Source organism: Phyllostomus discolor, chromosome 6 (assembly GCF_004126475.2).
Source record: "Phyllostomus discolor isolate MPI-MPIP mPhyDis1 chromosome 6, mPhyDis1.pri.v3, whole genome shotgun sequence".
NCBI lineage: Eukaryota > Metazoa > Chordata > Mammalia > Chiroptera > Phyllostomidae > Phyllostomus > Phyllostomus discolor.
Genome location: NC_040908.2, coordinates 134666923 through 134686026, shown reverse-complemented (window position 1 = coordinate 134686026; position 19104 = coordinate 134666923). Strand labels below are relative to the sequence as shown.

At 35.4% G+C, this 19104-nt stretch overlaps 1 protein-coding gene across 1 annotated transcript; it reads right to left on the bottom strand.

The window, feature by feature from the left end:
• Window positions 1-1014: 1014 nt before the first annotated feature.
• C6H11orf58 (chromosome 6 C11orf58 homolog) lies at window positions 1015-18744 on the bottom strand. The gene is made up of 5 exons (XM_028515579.2): window positions 18509-18744; window positions 13420-13503; window positions 10861-10921; window positions 8674-8783; window positions 1015-2066 (listed from the first exon to the last, which is right to left on the bottom strand). The coding sequence occupies exons 1-5, from the start codon at window positions 18569-18571 to the stop codon at window positions 1836-1838; spliced, it is 549 nt and encodes a 182-aa protein (XP_028371380.1). The 5' UTR covers window positions 18572-18744; the 3' UTR covers window positions 1015-1835.
• Between the last annotated feature and the right edge of the window lie 360 nt (window positions 18745-19104).

The following is a 19104-nucleotide window of genomic DNA, read 5'->3' as shown; positions in this document are numbered from 1 at the left end:
GACACGAAGCCAATGGACCAACATTTAAATTTATTCCAACCCTAAATTATGTTAATGTACACTAATATATGAAATACTTAGAACGAGAATTTCTCTACTTGGAGATGAAGAAAAATGGTCTTCCCGTGCACTTATTTTAGAAGGCTTTTCTATTTACATATAAGAATCAGGACTTATAAACAACCCAGCATCTAAACAATAAATTGATGAAAATACTTTTAAAAACATAATACTTGCTTCTCCCTCTTCCATTCTTAAACATGGATCAGTCTTCTACTTGAGTCAGTTTTAGCACACAATCCTACAGACTAGATATTTGAAAATCAATGGCTAAAGTGAAATTTGTTGAATACAGTTCACCTTGTTTAAAACAAATTTCATTATTGTCATACATCCTGTCTACTACCCAGTTAGTATATAACTATAAGGTGGGGCAAAAATACATTTACAGTTGTGAGTACATGAAAGTTTATTCTTGTTTTATTATTTATTGTATTATTTTCCATACAAACAACTGTAACCTACTTTTGCCCTAACCTGAATAATGGGTAACACCAATTGTAAAACAAGGTGAGAATTAAAAAAATATAAATGCTGGGGTCTATATTTCAGAAATCATCTGTTCTAGTTGTTATACTCCTCTAACATATTCTAAACTTTAAAATGACACAGGAGTAAATTTAAAAGCCAACATATCAAACACATACTTAAGTACCTAAATGTGTGATTCAAGCCTTCAAACAGCAATATTTTGTACCCAATTACTAAGTTCACTGACTAGCCCACAATGCAACTTGTGTAAATCTGATGTACAAAAAAGCCACGTAACAGCAAATGATTCTAATCTTACTCTAACAAAACTAGCAATTAAATCAGAAAGCAATACTACTTTTTAGGAATTAGAAAATGAAGATAATGGTACTGAGATAAAATGAAGAAAATTGGTTTCAGCTTCTTGTTCAAAAAGCCTGTTCCTCAATTTTAGACAATGAGGATAAAGGTATCACAACCAAATATGGGAAACTGCTTTCTTTTATTTAGGCCTTAGAAAGAAAATTAACTTTGGTCACATATTACCTAAAAAACAAACTAAACCAAAAAACCAAAAAACACTTTTACATATTCCTAAATAGGACCAAATGATTAGAGAAATTTCTTCAGTAAAACTCCACTGAATATTATAAAAAAAAATGTAACATTCAATCGAATTCATATTATATAAAGACTGCTTGGGACCATAGCATTCCAAATATACGACAGTTGTAACTCCAACCTAACAGATGTGAAAGTATTTGCTCTCATGTTGTTTTGGTCCAAGAGAGTAGAGCTGAATCAGTAAGATTAAACTAAGTACCTAACCATTTGTCAACATTAATTTAGATTGTTATTGGAAGCAGAAATATCCATGATGAATAGTTCTACTATAACAAAGTATAATAAAATAATTTTTTTCATGAACACATCACAGTACAGATAAACTTTTTATAAGTTTATGAAGACACAAAAAAGCTACCACAGTCAAAAACTAGTGTTTCCCCCACAACTATCTGAAGGGGTAAAAAGGTGAGATTAGAGGTCTGATGATGCTAATATGAAAGGAAACTGAGCATTGTATTTATTTCTTATTTTATACAACTCATACTCTTTACAAAAATGATCTTAGTCATGCCCATAAAAGTGTAATCCATGGCATCTGAAAGCAAACACTCTTTGTAGTTACTTAAAAGGGCCTTTTTAAAAATTATAATACAAAGGTCTGTGCTCTATAAGCAGTCCTCCACTGTGCATTATAACAATAAGGCTTACTTTTAATACAAAGACAAAGTATTTGGGAGTTATGAACCACTGGATTTAACAAACATCATTTTATAGTTGCTTTTTGCATCTTTTTTGTTTTTGGGATCCTCCACTTCATCAGGGTGCTCAGAAGCCTGAAGTTCTTCAGCAGATTCTTCTTTCTCTGACTCCGAATCACTGTCGGAGTCATCTGGACTTTCAGGATCAGGTGAATCATCATCATCATCATCATCTCCAGCCACATCACCTTCTCCATCATGATCTTCTACCTAAAAACACCAATTTAAATAAATACAATCATCAAGTAGAAAAACAGGAAAAAAACATTTCCTAGCCATTAACAGTTTTACGACTGTACTATAGGCTTTCAAAGGAAGAACTGAGGACTCAGGTAGCAACATGTGTTTTATATACTGAGACTTGAGTAGGATTTTGTTGTAAGAAAAGGCTTTGAAGACCACTCACATGTGTGTCCCACCCTCTGCTGTTTGAAACTTTTTTTTTTTTTTTTTTAAGCAAATAAAGCAAGTTAACCTCTGATTCATGGAAAAGTAAAAACTAGTGTTTTGGATATTACAGTATCAGTGTTTTGTATATTATATTACTTTGGAGTAAAATAAACCAGTAGTTATAATATGAAAAAAGATGACTTAAACAACTGAGAGCCCTGGCTGGTGTGGTGCAGTGGACTGAGTGTTGGCCTGTGAACCAAATGGTTGCTGGTTTGATTCCCAGTCAGGGCACATACCTGGGTTGTGGGCCAGGTTCCTAGTTGGGGGCATGTGGGTGACAACCACACATGAGTGTTTCTCTCCCTCTCCTTCTCCCTCCCTTCCCCTCTGTCTAAAAAAATAAAATAAAATTAGCCAAGATGGAGGCGTAGGTAGAAACCCTTCGCTTCCTTGCACAACCAAAAGGAGGATAACATCCAATCTAAAATCAATAACAACCAGAAGCACCAGAAAAATCAAACTGCATGGAACTGGGACAACCGAGGAATTAAAGAAAAAAAATCAACCAGAACAAACAGACCCATAAGGCTGGCCAGTTCAGAAAAACCAAGATGAGGCGGGGCTGGCTGAAGGCGAAACTGAACCTCAAAGCTGACTGGACTACAGCGGGAGAAACTCTCAGTCTCACACGAGGGTTTGTTGGCAAGTGGGCTAGAGATGAGCAGGTGAGCTGCACTGTTCCCTCTCTGCCCTCCTCCCCCACAGGCGCAGCAAGGAGGGTTGCCCTGCCAGGTGAATACCTAAGGCCCCGCCCCATTACAACTTATCAGGTATGCCAAGACAAAGAAATATGGCTCAAATGAAAGAATAGAGCAAGACTTCAGCAAGAGAACTAAGCAATGAGGAGATAGCCAGCCTATCAGATGGAGAGTTCAAAACCCTGGTGGATCAAAATGCTCACAGATCTGACTAAACTTGGTCAAAAAATTAAAATCACAAATGAAAGATACCCAAAATGAAATAAAGCAAAATATTCAGGGAACCAACAGTGACAGGAAGGAAACCAGAACTAAAAGCAATGATTTGGAACAAAAGGAAAAAATAAACATCCAACTGGAACGGAATGAAGAAACAAGAATTCAAAAAAGTGAAGAGAGACTTACAAACCTCTGGGACAACCTGAAACATTCCAATATCTGAATCACAGGGGTGCCAGAAGGAGAATAACAGCAGCAAGAAATTAAAAACTTATTTGAACAAATAATGAAGGAAAACTTCCCCAATCTGGTGAAGGAAATTACTTCCAGGAAGCCCAGAGAGTCCCAAAGAAGCTGGACCCAAGGAGGAACACACCAAGGCACGTCATCATTAAGTTACCCAAGATTAAAGACAAAGAGAGAATCCTAAAAGAAGCAAGAGGAAAGGAAAGTCTTACCTACAAAGGAGTGCCTATAGGCTATCAGCTGATTTCTCAAAAGAAACCTTGCAGGCAAGAAGGGGCTGGAAAAAAGTATTCCAAGTCATGAAAGGTAAGGACCTACATCCAAGATTGCCCTATCCAGCAAAACTTAGAATGGAAGGGAAGATAAAGTGCTTCCCAGATAAGGTCAAGTTAAAGGAGTTTGTCATCACCTAGCCCTTATTATATGAACTGTTAAAGGGACTTATCTAAAAAAAGATCAAAACTACAAACAGTAAAATGACAACACACTCACAACTATCAACAAATGAACCTAAAAGAAAAGAAAAACAATGAAAACAAAACTAAGCAAACAACTAGAACAGGAGCAGAATCAGAGAAATGGACATCACACAGATATTTCAGTGGGGAGGGAGAAAGGAGGAATGGTGGAAAAGGTACAGAGAAGAAGAAGCATAATTGGTAGGTATAAAATAGACGGGGAGAGATAAAAATGGTATAGGAAACAGAGGACTCAAAGAACTTATATGAACAACCCATGGACATGAACAACGGTGAAGGATGATGGAGGGTTGAGGGGGCAGGGCAGAGGGGGATAAAAGGGAAAAAAATGGGAAAACTGTAATAGCATAATCAATTAAAAATACTTAAAAAATAAAGTAAAATCTTAAAAAACAAAACAAAACACTGAGAGAACTATCCCAAACCAATACCGACCTGACATATCTCATCTAACTTCAATGTTGTTTGTGGAGGGACACACACATATATATATACACACGGGGTAAAAAAAGATAATGACAAAAACAAATGAGGTGGTGAGGGTGAGTAATAAATGTAGTGATGTTTTTGAACTTAACCATAAACTTAAAGTAAGACTGCTATAAACACTCCTTGACATATATGAAGTACATGGTAACCAAAAGCCTGTAAGAGATATACAGGAAATAAAAAGAATCCAAACATAACACCATATAAAGTCATCAACATACAAGAGCCCCCTAACTGGTGTGGCTCAGTGGGTTGAGTCTTCCTGCAAACTGAAAGGTTGCCAGTTTGATTCTAGTCAGGGTACCTGCCTGGGCTATGCGCCAGGTCCCCAGTAGGGGTCGTGTGAGAGTCAACCCATTGATGTTTCAGTCCCTTTCTTTCTCCCTACTTCTGTGTCTCTAAACATAAGATGACTGAATGTATAGAAAAACAAGACCAATCTATGTGCCATCTACAAGAGTCCCTGAACAAGGAAATCAACAAGGAAACAATGACCTTAAATGATACATTAAACTACATGAACTTGATATTTTTAGAGCATTTCACACAAAAGCAGCACATGGAACATTTTCCAGGACAGACTGCGTGTTAGGCCACAAAATAAGTCACAATAAATTTATGACTGAAATCATATCAAGCATCTTCTCCAAATACAATGATATGAAACTAGAAATTACAAGAAGAAAATGGAAAAACAAAAAAAAACCACGGAAACTAAACATGCTACTAAAGAATGAATGGGTTAACAATGTAATCAAGGAATTCGAATGATATCCAGAGACAAATGAAAATGTGACACAAAATATACAGAACATAGTCAAAGTATTATAGTTCTAAGAGAGAAATTCATAGCAATACAGGTCCACCTTAAATAACAAGAAAAATTGAAATAAACAATCTAACTTTATACCCAAAGGAACTAGAAAACAAAACAGAAAAAAAAAATGAAGTCCAAAGTGAGAAGGAAGGAATAAAAATCCGAGTGGAAATAAAATAGTCTGAAAAATAAAATAAAAAAAAAAAACAGATCAAAACAACAATGAAGATAAGAGCTTGTTCTCTGAAAAGATAAACCAAATTGGTAACAGGCCAATTACTAGTAACAAAATCAGTACTTAAAAGACTCCCAAAAAGCAAAGTCCTGGACCAGAGATGTCTTGAGAGGTGAATTCTACCAAACATTTAAAGAAAATTAGTATCTATTCTTCTGGACATGGACAAGTGTGGAAACTGAGGGAGTGGAGGTGAGGGGTATGCAAAGGAAGACAAAGGGGGCAAAACTGGGACAACTCTAATAGAATAACAAAAAAGTGATTAAAAAAATATCTATTCTCAAGCTGTTCCAAAAAAACTGAAGAGAAAGGAAAGCCCCCAAACTTATTTTACAAGGCCAGCATTACCTTGACAACAAAACCAGACAGAGATACTATAAAAACAGAATATTACAGGCCAATATCCCCAATGAACATAGATGCAAAAATCGTCAACAAAATATTGGCAAACTGAATTCAGCAATACATTCGAAAGCTCATACCACTATCAGGTGGGATTTATTCCAGGATGCAATGTTGGTTCAGTATCTGCAAATCAATTAATGTGATACACCAAATAAACACAATGAAAGATAAAAATTATGTGATCTTATCAACAGATGCAAAAAAAGTATTTGACAAAGTCCAACATCCATTTGTGATAAAAACTCTCAGCAACGTGAGTCAAGATAATGCAACATAATAAAGACCACATATGCCACACCCACAGCTAACATAATACTGAAAAGTGACCAAGGCTAACATCACACTCAATGTTGAAAAGTGAAAGCTTTTCATTTAAGAACAGGAGGAAGACAAGGTTGTCCACTGTCATCCATTTTATGACATAGTATTGGAAATCCTAGCCACAGCAATCAGACAAGAAAATGACATACTATATAGAATGTACCCTAAAGTCTCCACCACAAAACTATTAGAATAAATAAACTCAGCAAAGTAGCAGGGTACAAAATTAATATTCAGAAATCAGTTGCATTTTTATACACCAATAATGGACCAGTAGAAAAAGAAGAAAACAATCCCATTTACAACTGCATCGAAAAGAATAAAATACCTAGAAATAAATTTAACCAAGTATGTACAAGACCTGTACTCAGAAAACAGTAAGATATTGCTGAAAGAAACTGAAGACACAAATAATTGGAAGGGTATACTGTACTCATGAATTGGAATAATTAACATCATTAAAATGTCCATACTACCCAAAGGAATCAAAAGATTATTTGAATTCCCTAACAAAACACCAATAGTATTTTTCACAGAATTAGAACAAATAATCCTAAAATTATATTGAATGACAAAAAGAACCTGTACAGCCAAAGCATGCTGAGAAAGAAGAACAAAGTTGGAGGTATCACGCTACCTAGCTATAGTAATCAAAATAGCATGGCATTGGCATAAAAACAGACACATCCATGGAACAGAATAGAGATCCCAGAAAGAAACTGATGCCTATGTAGTCCATTAATCTATGACAAGGGAGGTGAAAATATACAATGGGGTAAAGATAGTCTCTTCAATAAATGGTATTGGGAACATAAAAAATTAAAAACAACAACAACAACAAAAATGAAAGTAGACCACTTCTTACACCATACATGAAAACAAACTCAAAAGGGATTAAAGACTTAAATGTAAGACCTGAAACCATAAAAGAAATAGGCAGTAATCTGTTTGTCATTGTTCTTAGCAATATTTTTGGACATATCTCCCCAGGCAAGGAAAAAAAAACACAAAGGATTATATCAGTGTAAAAAATATTTGCACAGCAAAAGAAAACACTAACAAAAGAACAACTTGCTGAATGAAAAATATTCACCAATGATACATAGTAAAAGGGGGTTAATATCCAAAATAATAGGAGTAAGGAACTCATAAAACTTAACACCAAAAAAATAAAGATCTGATTAAAAATGGGCAGAGCACCTAATTAGATGCATGTCCAAAGAGGACATACAGTGATCAGCAGACATCAAAAAGATACTTGGCATCACTTATCACCGAGGAAATGCACATTAAAATAACAATGAGATATCACCCTTATACTTGTCAGAATGCATCATCAATAAAGCAACACACAACAAGAGCTGGTGAAGATATACAAAAAAGAAAACCTTCACACACTGTCAATGGGTAGCAAATTGGTGCAGCATCTATGGGAAACAGTATCCAGGTTCCTCAAAAAATTAAAAACAGAACTACCATGTGATCCATCAGTTCAACTTCTTGGTATTTATCTGAAGAAATCCCTATTTTCACTGTAGCATTATTTATAGTAGCCAAGATATGTAAGCAACCTTGGTGTCTAGCAATAGACAAATGGATAAAGAAGATGTGGTTCATATACACAATAGAATATTACTCAGCCATTAAAAAAAAATTTTGCCATTTGCCATAACATGGAAAGATGCAGAAGTTATATGCTAAGTGAAATAAGCCAGACAGAGAAAGACAAATGCCATATGACTTCATTTATATGTGGAATCCACAAAACAAAATAAATGAAAAGAGAAACAAACTCTCACAGATACACAGAACAAACTGAGCGTTGCCAGATGGGAGGGGGCTGGGAGGATGGGTATAAAACGAGACAGGGATTAATTACAAACTGCCAGTCATAAAAACAGTCATGGGATGTACAGTAGAACATAGGGAATACAGTTAGTCAGTAATACTGTAATTACTGTTTGGTACCAGATAGGTACTATACTTATTGTGATCACTTCATAGGTATGTAATTGTCTAATCACTTTGCACACCTGAATCTAATAATATTTTATGTCAACTATATTGGGAAAGTGTCCTAGTGATTATCTAAGCAGAATTTACATAAGCTGGTATCAGAAAACTTACTTACAAATCCCTTAAAAATCTCTCATTAGCTACAAAGACTTAGTTGGGCTAATAAAAATATTATAACTGTAAAAATTCTATCAAGTTGAAAATTATCTTCCTATTTAATGAAAATACATTAATTAAAGCCCTGGCTGGCGTAGCTCAGTGGATTGAGCATGGGCTGTGAACCAAAGCATCGCAGGTTCGATTCCCAGTCAGGGCACATGCCGGGGTTGCAGGCCACAGCCCCCAACAACCACACATTGATGTATGTCTGCCCCCCCCCAAATAAATAAATAAAATCTTTAAAAAAAAGAAAAGAAAAAGAAAATTCATTAATTACTACCTCACTGAAGCCAAGTCCACAATGTCGCCGGTATCTTCCTGACAATTTACTGTCCATACTTTGCTGATATTGAGACTCCAGTTCTTCATTAATTTTCTTGTCTTCTTCCCCTGCATGTTCAGTGTACTTTGGTTATGTTTCAGCCAGGTTAATAAAAATATTTGATTACACAAGAAACCCCATAACTCAGATGCTATTATAATCAGGGATGACCTCTCAAACTGTGACTAATTTTACAATTAATTTTGTGGATAGGTTTCTATTATCATAGGGTACAATGAACAAAATAATTGAAATAAGTATTTATGGATACAACACTTTGAACTACAAGTGTTTATAAAAGTTAAAAAGCTTATATTTTTCCACATTATTCATATCAGACACAAGTGTCTCAAAAGAAGTTCCTGAAGACCTTATAAGTATTAATTACTAAGAACTCTGGTTAGTTTATGTTTTAGCTTATTTACAGTCTAGTAACTGGTCTCCTAAAGGTGAAAGTTTTCTTCTAGTCACAAGAAACCTCCAAATGAAACCTTCTGCATTTGAAGAGAAATAACAAAGATATGCAATTGTGTCAGAGAATGGTTCACTTGTAATGGCTTTCCTTAATGCCTTTCTTTGAATATCAGTTTATTGAAGTAATAGAAACCTTTTTATCATGTAACATTTATATATATATATACTGTTGTATGTAGTTATGAAGCAGAAAACTGAACCACCTATGAACTTACCATGTAAAAACTAGACATTACCAATACAGATGAAGCTTTCTGTGCATGACATTTTAATTTGTATATATGAGGGATTTCACATTTTAATACAAATGTTGGTGCTTTGCATTACTGCTATTCATAAAGCCTCCAGTTTTAACCCAATTACATACACTTCCAACGTGCAAAGCTCAGGAACTCTTAGCCTTTTGTAACAATGCAAATCAATGTGAAATTGTCTCAACACCAGAAATATAAGAAAACCTATTAATTTCTAAAATGTGCTATATATTCTAGGTCAGTATAAAAATTTAAATAATTAAAAGTTTTGTTAAATATACCGATGTCATTAGGCCCTGCTATTATTAATGTCTGTGATCATGGTCAATTTTATTGGGATGGCCAAAATGTTTGTTTGTTTTTCTATCAAATGGCTCTAGTAGTGCTTAATTGTCTTTAAATTCATTTGAAACAATCTTGTTAAAATTGTATTGTGACAGCTGTCATACCAGCGTGCTTTAAAAAAAATCAAAATTGGTGAATTTTTGTGTAGCCATTTTAATATTGCAGATGGAAGAAAATATGCAACATTTTCTGTGTATTATGCTTTATTATTTCAAAAAAGGCAAAAATGCAACTGAAATGCATAAAAAGATTTGTGCAGTATATGGAGAAGGTCCTGTGACTGATTGAATGTGTCAAAATTGGGTTTGCAATGTTTTGTGCTGGAGATTTCTCGGACAATGCTCCACAGTTGGGTAGGCCAGTTGAAGCTGACAGCAATCAAATTTAGACATTGAGAACAATCAATGTTATACCACACAGGAGATAGCTGACATGCCAAAATATCCAAATCAATAAAGTTACTGGAGAAAATGAGAAATGTCTTTTACAGCAAAAACTAAATGGACTTTTTTCCCAAACCAATAAATAAGAGAAAACTTCACTTCTCAGTAGGCTGAATTTAACTACAAATCCATTTTCAGTTATTTAAAAAGGTTTCCCCAATAATATTTTTTAGAAGTTAATTTTTTTAGGCTTTGTAATGAGTTTATGTCCCTCAAGTATTTCAGAGCAAAACAGTGAATAAACTATAAACCAGCATATTATGCCAATTATAACATTATATGCTAAATAATTTATAAAGTAAAAAAAAATACATAAACTCAATACATATTACAGTTGGCAAGATGAGGCATAGAACCTCACTACAATTAAAATATATGTTGTGAATCAGTAAAAATGAAGACATAAAAGGGTCAATTTCTTAAAATATTGTATTGATGTATACTCTCACATCTTATAAAAATCAAAGTATATACTAACTGTTATATATGTAACATGTTGACATATACTACCTATATTTCCAGTTCTAATTTTTTAAATTATCAAAATAATTATACACAGAAGTCAGAATATCCCCAAATATGTATAAATATTCCATATTCCAAATTTTAATAACATATTAGTTTCTTACCTGTTCGGAAGTGAGATGTTGATTTGTGATCTCCTATAACAAGACGACCGGTATGTTCTTTCTATAAGGAGGCAGGAAATGTATTAGAATTTGAGACCACTAATTTAACATAATTATTGAGTATATACTATATGCACAACACTATTCCTGGCTTCTGGGATATAGGGTGGAAACAAGATTAAATTAAGATCCCTGCCTTTATGGAATTTACATCAACAATGGTAGGGACGGGGAGGAATATATAGTATGTTAGAAGGTAGTAAATGCCATTAAAACACAAACAAAGAAACACAGAGCAGAGGCAGGGGGTAGAGAGTATGTAAAGATCAAGCTGAAATTTTAAATGGGAAGGACAGATACCTAAACAATTAAGTCAATCTAAACACGTTCTTTCCTAAAAAGGCCAGTTAAATGAGTTGCTTTAACTTTCCCACCTTCTCTCTCTGGTGCATATCTCAGGGAAAGAAAGCAAATGAGATTATTTAGCTAGCTAAAAATGAAATAACACACATAGTAAATAAAGCGATAGATCTTTAAAACATAAAAAATGGAAATCATCATTACTATTGACATACCATACTCAAATAGTTAGCTCATTAGTATATGACTACAATGAACACCCAATCTCAAACTGTCCAAAAGGCCACATTAAAACCATCTAGTTCTATAAAACATAAAAATAAATGTTTCAAAGTTGCCAACTAATCTGACTACCTACTTACTCCCAATTTATCAGTTCCAATCTACTTTATGATTCATATTTGGTTTCATAAAGAAATAAATTGTTCACTAAAACATAGTGACTTTGCAAAGCAATCTCAATCATCTGTGAAGACACAGTAAATAACAAATCTCTCTATTGTGAAACGATAGACACATTTTCCATACCCAAAGATACTAACGAAAGGTTCAAGCATTAATGCTTACTGCCTTACCTGCCATTAACACACAAGCAAATTAATGATTCAATATGCTGCTTCTTTAGATTGCAGAAGATACCTCACTGATAAGATCTGAATATATAATGGTATCAAATTATTCTAGGATGATAGTTTTGCACTGGTCTATTCATACTTTTTCTGCTAGTTCTGTCTCTGTGACCAATAAAATACTCATGATATTTTATTGATTAGGATTAGGAATATAATGTGGCCACAAGCCAGAACTAATCTAACCAGCCTAATAAAAGACCAATCTACAATCTTTGTCTTGCTAGAGAATTTACTGTATGCTAAACAACCCACTTACGGGTAGCCAAATTTCTTTTTCCTGTGTTCTACTTGTTTCCTCCCAGTTTTACTGATGTAACTGGCTATCGGTAGCTAAATTTCATACATTTTATGTTAGAGTGTTCTACTAGGTTGAGCACATCCCCTAAACTATTACATATGTTATATATCCTTAGCAAATCTTTTCTTTGCATGAACTAGGTGAACTTCAGACTATTTTCTATGACAAATTTCAAATTATGGAAAATCTGGGTTAATGAGGTAAACAAATGCTTCCTTTTAGGTCTTCATATTTTGCATGATCTCTCCCTACCCTCAACCCCACTGCTGTATCCTGGCTAACTCATGCTTTCAGATTCAGAACAATTCTATTTCTGAGAAAGTTTCCTGTTTGTATAGCTAGACCAGAGTCAGGTACCCTTGTCTTCTGATTCCATAGCACTATGTGTACAGCTCTCTCATAGCCAATTCTAATTCTATACTGTTATTGTCCAGTTTCCTCCATTACGTGATGGCTCCAAACATGTGTTACTGACCTATGTGACCCCTCCCTCCAGGACCTAGTACAATACCTTGCAGATGGTGGTCAATAATTGTTGCTAAAACTAAAATGTACAAATACATTCCCACATTAATAACAAAAACAAAAAGCAGAATCTCATTTTAAGGACCTTGAAAGAGAAAAAAGTTTTTCTATTTCTCTCACATTAGATTTGTAGGAAGGGTATTGGGACAATGTTACAAAAATAAATTCACTTGCTACAAAAATAAATACTAGAGATCACTGTATTTGCATGTAAAAATGAATTGCTAGCAACAGGGTTTTTTTCCCAATAGGTAATGTTTTCCCAGCACCTATATTTTATATCTTCTAGTTTGTTAATCAAAGGGGTTTCACAAAAATATATGAACATGAAAAATCAGGGATAAAGCCTATTCCCTTGGTTCCTAGTTCAAGAACTGGAAGGAGCTATAAAATATAAAAGACCTACAAACTGTTCTGTCCAGAAATACCTTGTATCAAATCATTAGCCTAATAAATGGTAAATCATAAACCTTAATGTCTTCTTTCTTCCATAGGCATATCCTCGAACCAAAAAAATTTTTTTATATATGTCTCTAAAACTACTGCCCAGAGGCAATGAATGAGAATTCTAAGAAACAGTAAAAATTTTAAACACTTGGTTCGGTCAGGTATGGTTCCCAAAGCCTAAGATAATCATGCAGAATAGGAAAATGGAATATAAATGTATTCATCCCTTCCTACTTAACACACACAAAAAACATATTTTCATAGAAAAGAGAGAAATGCATACAGTCTGATGCATACCTTTCCTGCACCCATAAGTCTCAAGAACTTTTGTTTTCTTTCTTCATTACCTAAGTCTGCTGCCTCCCAATTGCTAGATCCAAGCTGGAAAAGAAATTAGTCAATTAATTTTCTGCATAATAGTAAATATTTATATGATGGTTCAACTTAAGACTTTTCTATTTTATGATGGTGTGAAAGTGATCCTCATTCAGTAGAAACTGGCCAGATAGAGCTATAATGTTCGGTAGGTTAGGTTTGCATTTTTGACTTAATATTTTCAACTTATGATGGGTTTATTGGGTTGTAATGACATTGGAGGAACATCAGAAGCTTTTAGTTCTTTTGCAGCCAGAGAGCTTAGTTCTCAAGTTTGTTTCTATGGAGTTTCAGATTCAGTAGGTCTGAGGGATTCATGAGTAGCTCACGGATTTCATTTCTAACAAATTCCTAAGTGATGCTGCTGCTGTTTATGTGGGCAATCACATGTTGAGACCTACTGTCCCAGTGCCTTATAGGAGGACCCTGGAGAACCTAGTACTTTGAACCCAGAAGGCTGCCAAAGTTATTAATTGAAGTTAAAAGCTCTGGCTTTAGTGATATTCTACATATCACTCAAGTTTAGTTTAACATCAGAGTCTATTTGACCCAATTTTTGTTTTTCAGTTTCTTTTTGAGCAATTCTAGTTTTTGTAAGCATTGATATGTTATGACTTTCATTCTTTCAGAGGTCTTCCAAACAGAGAAAATTTACTTATTTTTTTAAAGAACAGAATTACTTATTCTATATCTTGTAATTATCAAATAGGTCAAATTAATATCGAATATTGAACCTTGTTATAAATCTAAAAAAATTATTAATTCCTAATGATATTTTCCCTCTATCTTGAAACAAATATAAGAATTACATCATTTTAATTCATCGATTATCACCAAGCTAAAAATGACTAAAATAATAAGAAAATAGAAAAATGAAAAAAGTGTTTTCTCATCATCTTATCCAAAGTATTGCATCATCTTTCAAGAAAACATCACCCCTCTGTCTGTTGCTCCTTGCTTTCTTTGGATACAGTTAATAATTCAGAATTTTTCATTTCTACCCATAGTAGCAAGTAGATAAAAAATTGAAAACTGACAGAAGGCATTTCACAATTATTAGACAAATAGAAGGCAAATGCAAAATGACAAATGATGGCAAAATTAATTTCTATGGGAAAATCTTTGGATGATGAATACTAGATAACTTTGCTCCAACCCAGAAATCAATGAGACAAAAAAAAAAAAGACAGAAAAGAAATACAATATTTTCATCCAGAGAGTCACTCAACAAAGGACTTCATCCTGCAATATTTTGCAATCATAGCCTGGACCATGCTGTTTTTCTAAAAAGACGGGTCACTGTTTCATTTCCTCTTTTATAATCTTTGTACACCAAAACTTACTTGATATGGCTTTTAAGTGGACAAATGATGAAGGCAAGTATGTATACAAAGGTGACTAGAAATGTAGAAATAAAAACATTCACTAGATGGATCATTCTAATTAAGTTTATCATCTAAAAATGAAAATGTTTCACAATTATGGGGCAAAGACAATAACCCCTGTTCCAAAACAAAATTATGAGCAATCAAACATTTCAAATAATTCAAGATTATATTTCGATGATACAAATATAAGAACTAGAATAACTTCATAATAAAGCTAAAATCTATTGGAAAGAGATTTGAAATCTGAAATTATATGTTCCAGTTTCACACATGACAACTGATAAGCAGTTAGCTGTGTTCAGAGGATGCCAATTATTTTGGGTATAATTATCATGAAAATGTGGAATACAAATTTGGTTTGCTATTATTAAATTCATATTAGAATTTCTAATAAAGGTGATTTTCACTATCCCTTATTGTTACTTCTGAAAATTACTTGTAAAAAAGACTAATAGAATATAAAAGAAACAATGATGGTCATGTCTCCTGGGCATATGAGAGTTAAAACTGTTTGTACTCACTGGACAACCACTGAAGGCTCTTCTAAATTCCGTCTGGTAGAGGCTTATATGTTCTCATGATTTTGGCTACCTAGGGTCCAAATTTCTGCTCCTTTCCATCTGACAGCTCAACTTTTCACAGACCAGTTAGTTCTTAACTATTTCTGACTCAACGCAGTTCAAAAAAAAAAAAAAAGAAAGCATAGTGTTCTACAACTTACAAACTGCTTTCACTCACATTCTCTCAAGAGCCCATTTAATAAATAAGGACACTGAGGCAAAGAGACTAAGGAACTTGCTTCCGTCCTCCGGCCTTAAGTCCTCTCTTCTTTCCACATCATCCTGTACATGATCAAATTGAGTATGGGGGAGTAGTTTATGAGCTAGTTATAAAAGAATATAAAATTAGGCTAAATATTGTCTAAAAACCAAAGATTTTCCAAACTCTTTATTAAAAGAGGAAATGTTTTCAAGTCTTTATATAAATAACCTTATCATTTACAATTTATAATCCTAATTTTTTTTTTCAATGAAGTCCTTCTGGGTCTTCCTTTCAAAGACCTTAGCATATAACAGCAAGTACCTTGCCCAAGCACTACATTCTGAAAAGCACATGGGTGCCTGACACATTCTTAGAGGTTCTCACTAGTGACTAAAATTAACCTCCCCATTCCTCTGACTCCCTAAAAGATAGCTTTCATTTCTCCACTCCAATCAAAGCAATGAAACCAATACCATAGTAACTCTTAGGATTTACTTCTAACATTGTCACCATTTTCCTGGAGCTGAATTCTGTGATTTAATATCTACTTTTAATATCTTTTTAAATGTTTTGTGACCCTCATTTAACATGTGAGGTCAGTGGGCAAAGAAAACTTCAATGACCTTTTACATGTAATGGTTGTTCACTACAAATTGTTGACCAAGTACACATAATTAGATGATTTTCTACAGTTTATATTTTTATTTGAAAACATTTTAAATGTTTTACATATATAAAATTCATATAAAGAAATGGACTTAAAAATCACTATCAAGGAACAGATTACTGTATTGCACTGTAAAGTATTAACAACATAATCAATTTTAGAGAACTTGTGATGGTGCTGAGTCCTGATTTGGACTTGCAACTATTTATAATCATCGCTTTCAAAGAGAATGCTTATAGGATTGGAAAAGGTCTTAAGGGTCATCTAGTTTAAACTGATCCCCTCAGAAGCTGTAGAGACTTAATTACTTAATTCCTTTAACTTTGTGTTGAATTACTTAGCATCACCAAGAGTTTTCTGTAAAGCTAAAACAGTGATTTTCTTTCCTAAGATTTTATTTATTTATTTTCAAAGAAGGGAAGGGAGAGAGAAAGAGAGGGAGAGAAACATTGTTTGCCTCTCCCACCCCCCTCAACAGGGGATGGAACCCACAAATCAGACATGTGCCCTGAGCAGAATCGACTGGTGACCTTTCACTTTGCCGGACCATGCCTAACCCACTGAATCACACCATTCAGGGCTAAAACAGCGATTTTCAACCTTTTCATCTCACGGCACACATAAACTAATTACTAAAATTCTGTGGCACACCAAAAAATACACTTTTTGCCAATCTGACAAAAAAGAAATAATTTTGATTCATTCACACTGGATAGCTATTGTTGTGTTGGCTGTTCTCATATTACACGTTTTAAGAATTCTTGCCGCACACGCTGGTTGAAAATTACAAAATTACAAAATTGCAGAGCTAAAAGAGTATGTTGCTGAGTCTGGCAAAACAGGTGCCTAACATTCTAGCAATCAAATCACAGTTAAAAACCAGGAGGCAAACAATGTAATAGATTTAAAAATGGCATCCAGGTTACTCAAAAACCTAGATAAATTCCTATCATGTCCTGGATTATCATATCAACAAGAAAAGGTCTAAATGCCAACTGTAGGAAGAAACAGATGGCATGAATAAATCTCTCTATAATAACTATTACTCCTCAAATCTTTACTGATTACTAATCTTTCTGCAAAACTAAAAGGACCTAACCCTTCCTCCCACTCAGAGAGTGGTGGGTCTTATCCATCATCTCATTTGCTGTAAATGATGCACTAGAAGTATTCAGTGAGCCTTTTATGGTTCACAAAGTAAGATATTAGGCACCGAACTGCACTACAGAAAATAAAGAACTCGATACATCCAGACATCGATAGTACTTTAAATAATAACGGAAAGGAAACTAGATGGTGTCCTTCACCATCCTTAAAGATGACCCACCATGCCTCCCTCCCCCAAATTTCCCTATCAACGTTCCTTTGGCATTTATTTACCCATTGTAAGGACCCAGTTTTACGTTTACTGACTGCAGTTTCCATGACAGTGCGCGAAGATCTGGGACAAATATACATAAAAGCCAAGGGTAACACATATTTACTCATCTTAGAATTTCCAACACCTGGCATAGCAGTTAATATTTAATGTGTTGCTTTAAGGAATGAATGGTTTGCTATTTAAACTGACATCTGGGAGGGGAGGGCAGGAAGGAGGCAAGGGTAGAGGGAGGAGGGACAAGGGAGATACTTGACATAAAAACGGGCTTCTAGGTCTCAACGTCTTAAGGCTTCACCTCCTTGCGCCAGTAACAAATTACTCCCCTAGTACCATTTTTCAGTTCAATACTCTTTTGAGTTTACTCTTAACAGCACAGTTAAGTTTAACTGTTAGGAATACGTTGCAAAAATAATCCCGGCCCTAAATGCACGAACATTTTGACACTGTCACAGGAGCATTGTAAGCCTGAAACAGGCAAGGCCTTGCCGTCCCTGAGTAGAAAGGCTCGACCAACAGGCTTCATCAGCCCCCACAGAGGCAAATGATCTCTTGACTACGCTCTTTCACTTCTGGACCATACATGATTTCTTTCCTCGATCCCCCTTCCCACGCAGTTCCCTGGCTCTTTGCGCGCGGCCCTCTTCAAACCTTCCGACCCTAACTGAGGAAGAAAGATACTTCCCATTCCCCTGGGTCCCCCACCCCTCCTTTTCGGGCTACCTCAGGCGTTTCCTCCTCCTACACCTACCCATCCCGGCCTACCGCAGCCTTTAGTAGGCCTCAACCCTCATCCACTCCGCCATTGTTATTTACATCGTCGTCTGGGGAGGCCGAACGCTTCACCCCGTGCGGATGGGACTCCCTGGCAGCACTCATCGTTGAGGGGACCCGGACGGCAAATGCCAACCAGACTCGCTCTTCTTCTCAGCCGCAGCGCCAGCAGCCTGCAACTTGCCACCGGACCAAGCAGCGCCACTCCAGAACGCAGAGCCCCTTGGGCCTTCTCCGCCACAGTCGACACGCCGCAGCCGCTTGGCCACACCCGGGGCACTCTGGGAGTTGTAGTTTTATGGCTGAATAAAACCAACCTGAACAAAAGACAAAGATGGGTGACTAAGACTACAATTCCCAGGAAGCGCAGCGGAGTACTTCACGCTGTGTGGCGGGAGTGTCCTCTCAGGCTCCACCTTCTCTGGTTGGTGAAGTGAGATTTCCCGCGGATGGGTATGGCGGTGAGCGTTGCTGCTCAGAGTCGTTGGCGCAAAGAGAGGCTTACACTGGCTTTTCGCTTTTCACTGTGAGATGCCGCACCATTGACATATGTATCCGTCGTAGTTAAGCACCTAGGCTTAATGTAATGTTTAAGGTTTATTGAATCCTCATGAGTAACCTCCTCCCAAGACAAAAAC

Bases quoted from the DNA above. Each gene is read 5' to 3' on its own strand.
- C6H11orf58 (XM_028515579.2), bottom strand. From the start codon at position 18,571: ATGAGTGCTGCCAGGGAGTCCCATCCGCACGGGGTGAAGCGTTCGGCC. The intron at 13,504-18,508 runs GTAAATAACAAT...TTTCTTTTCCAG, and splicing joins CGGCCTCCCCAGACGACGAT to CTTGGATCTAGCAATTGGGA. The intron at 10,922-13,419 runs GTATGCATCAGA...GCCTCCTTATAG, and splicing joins GACTTATGGGTGCAGGAAAG to AAAGAACATACCGGTCGTCT.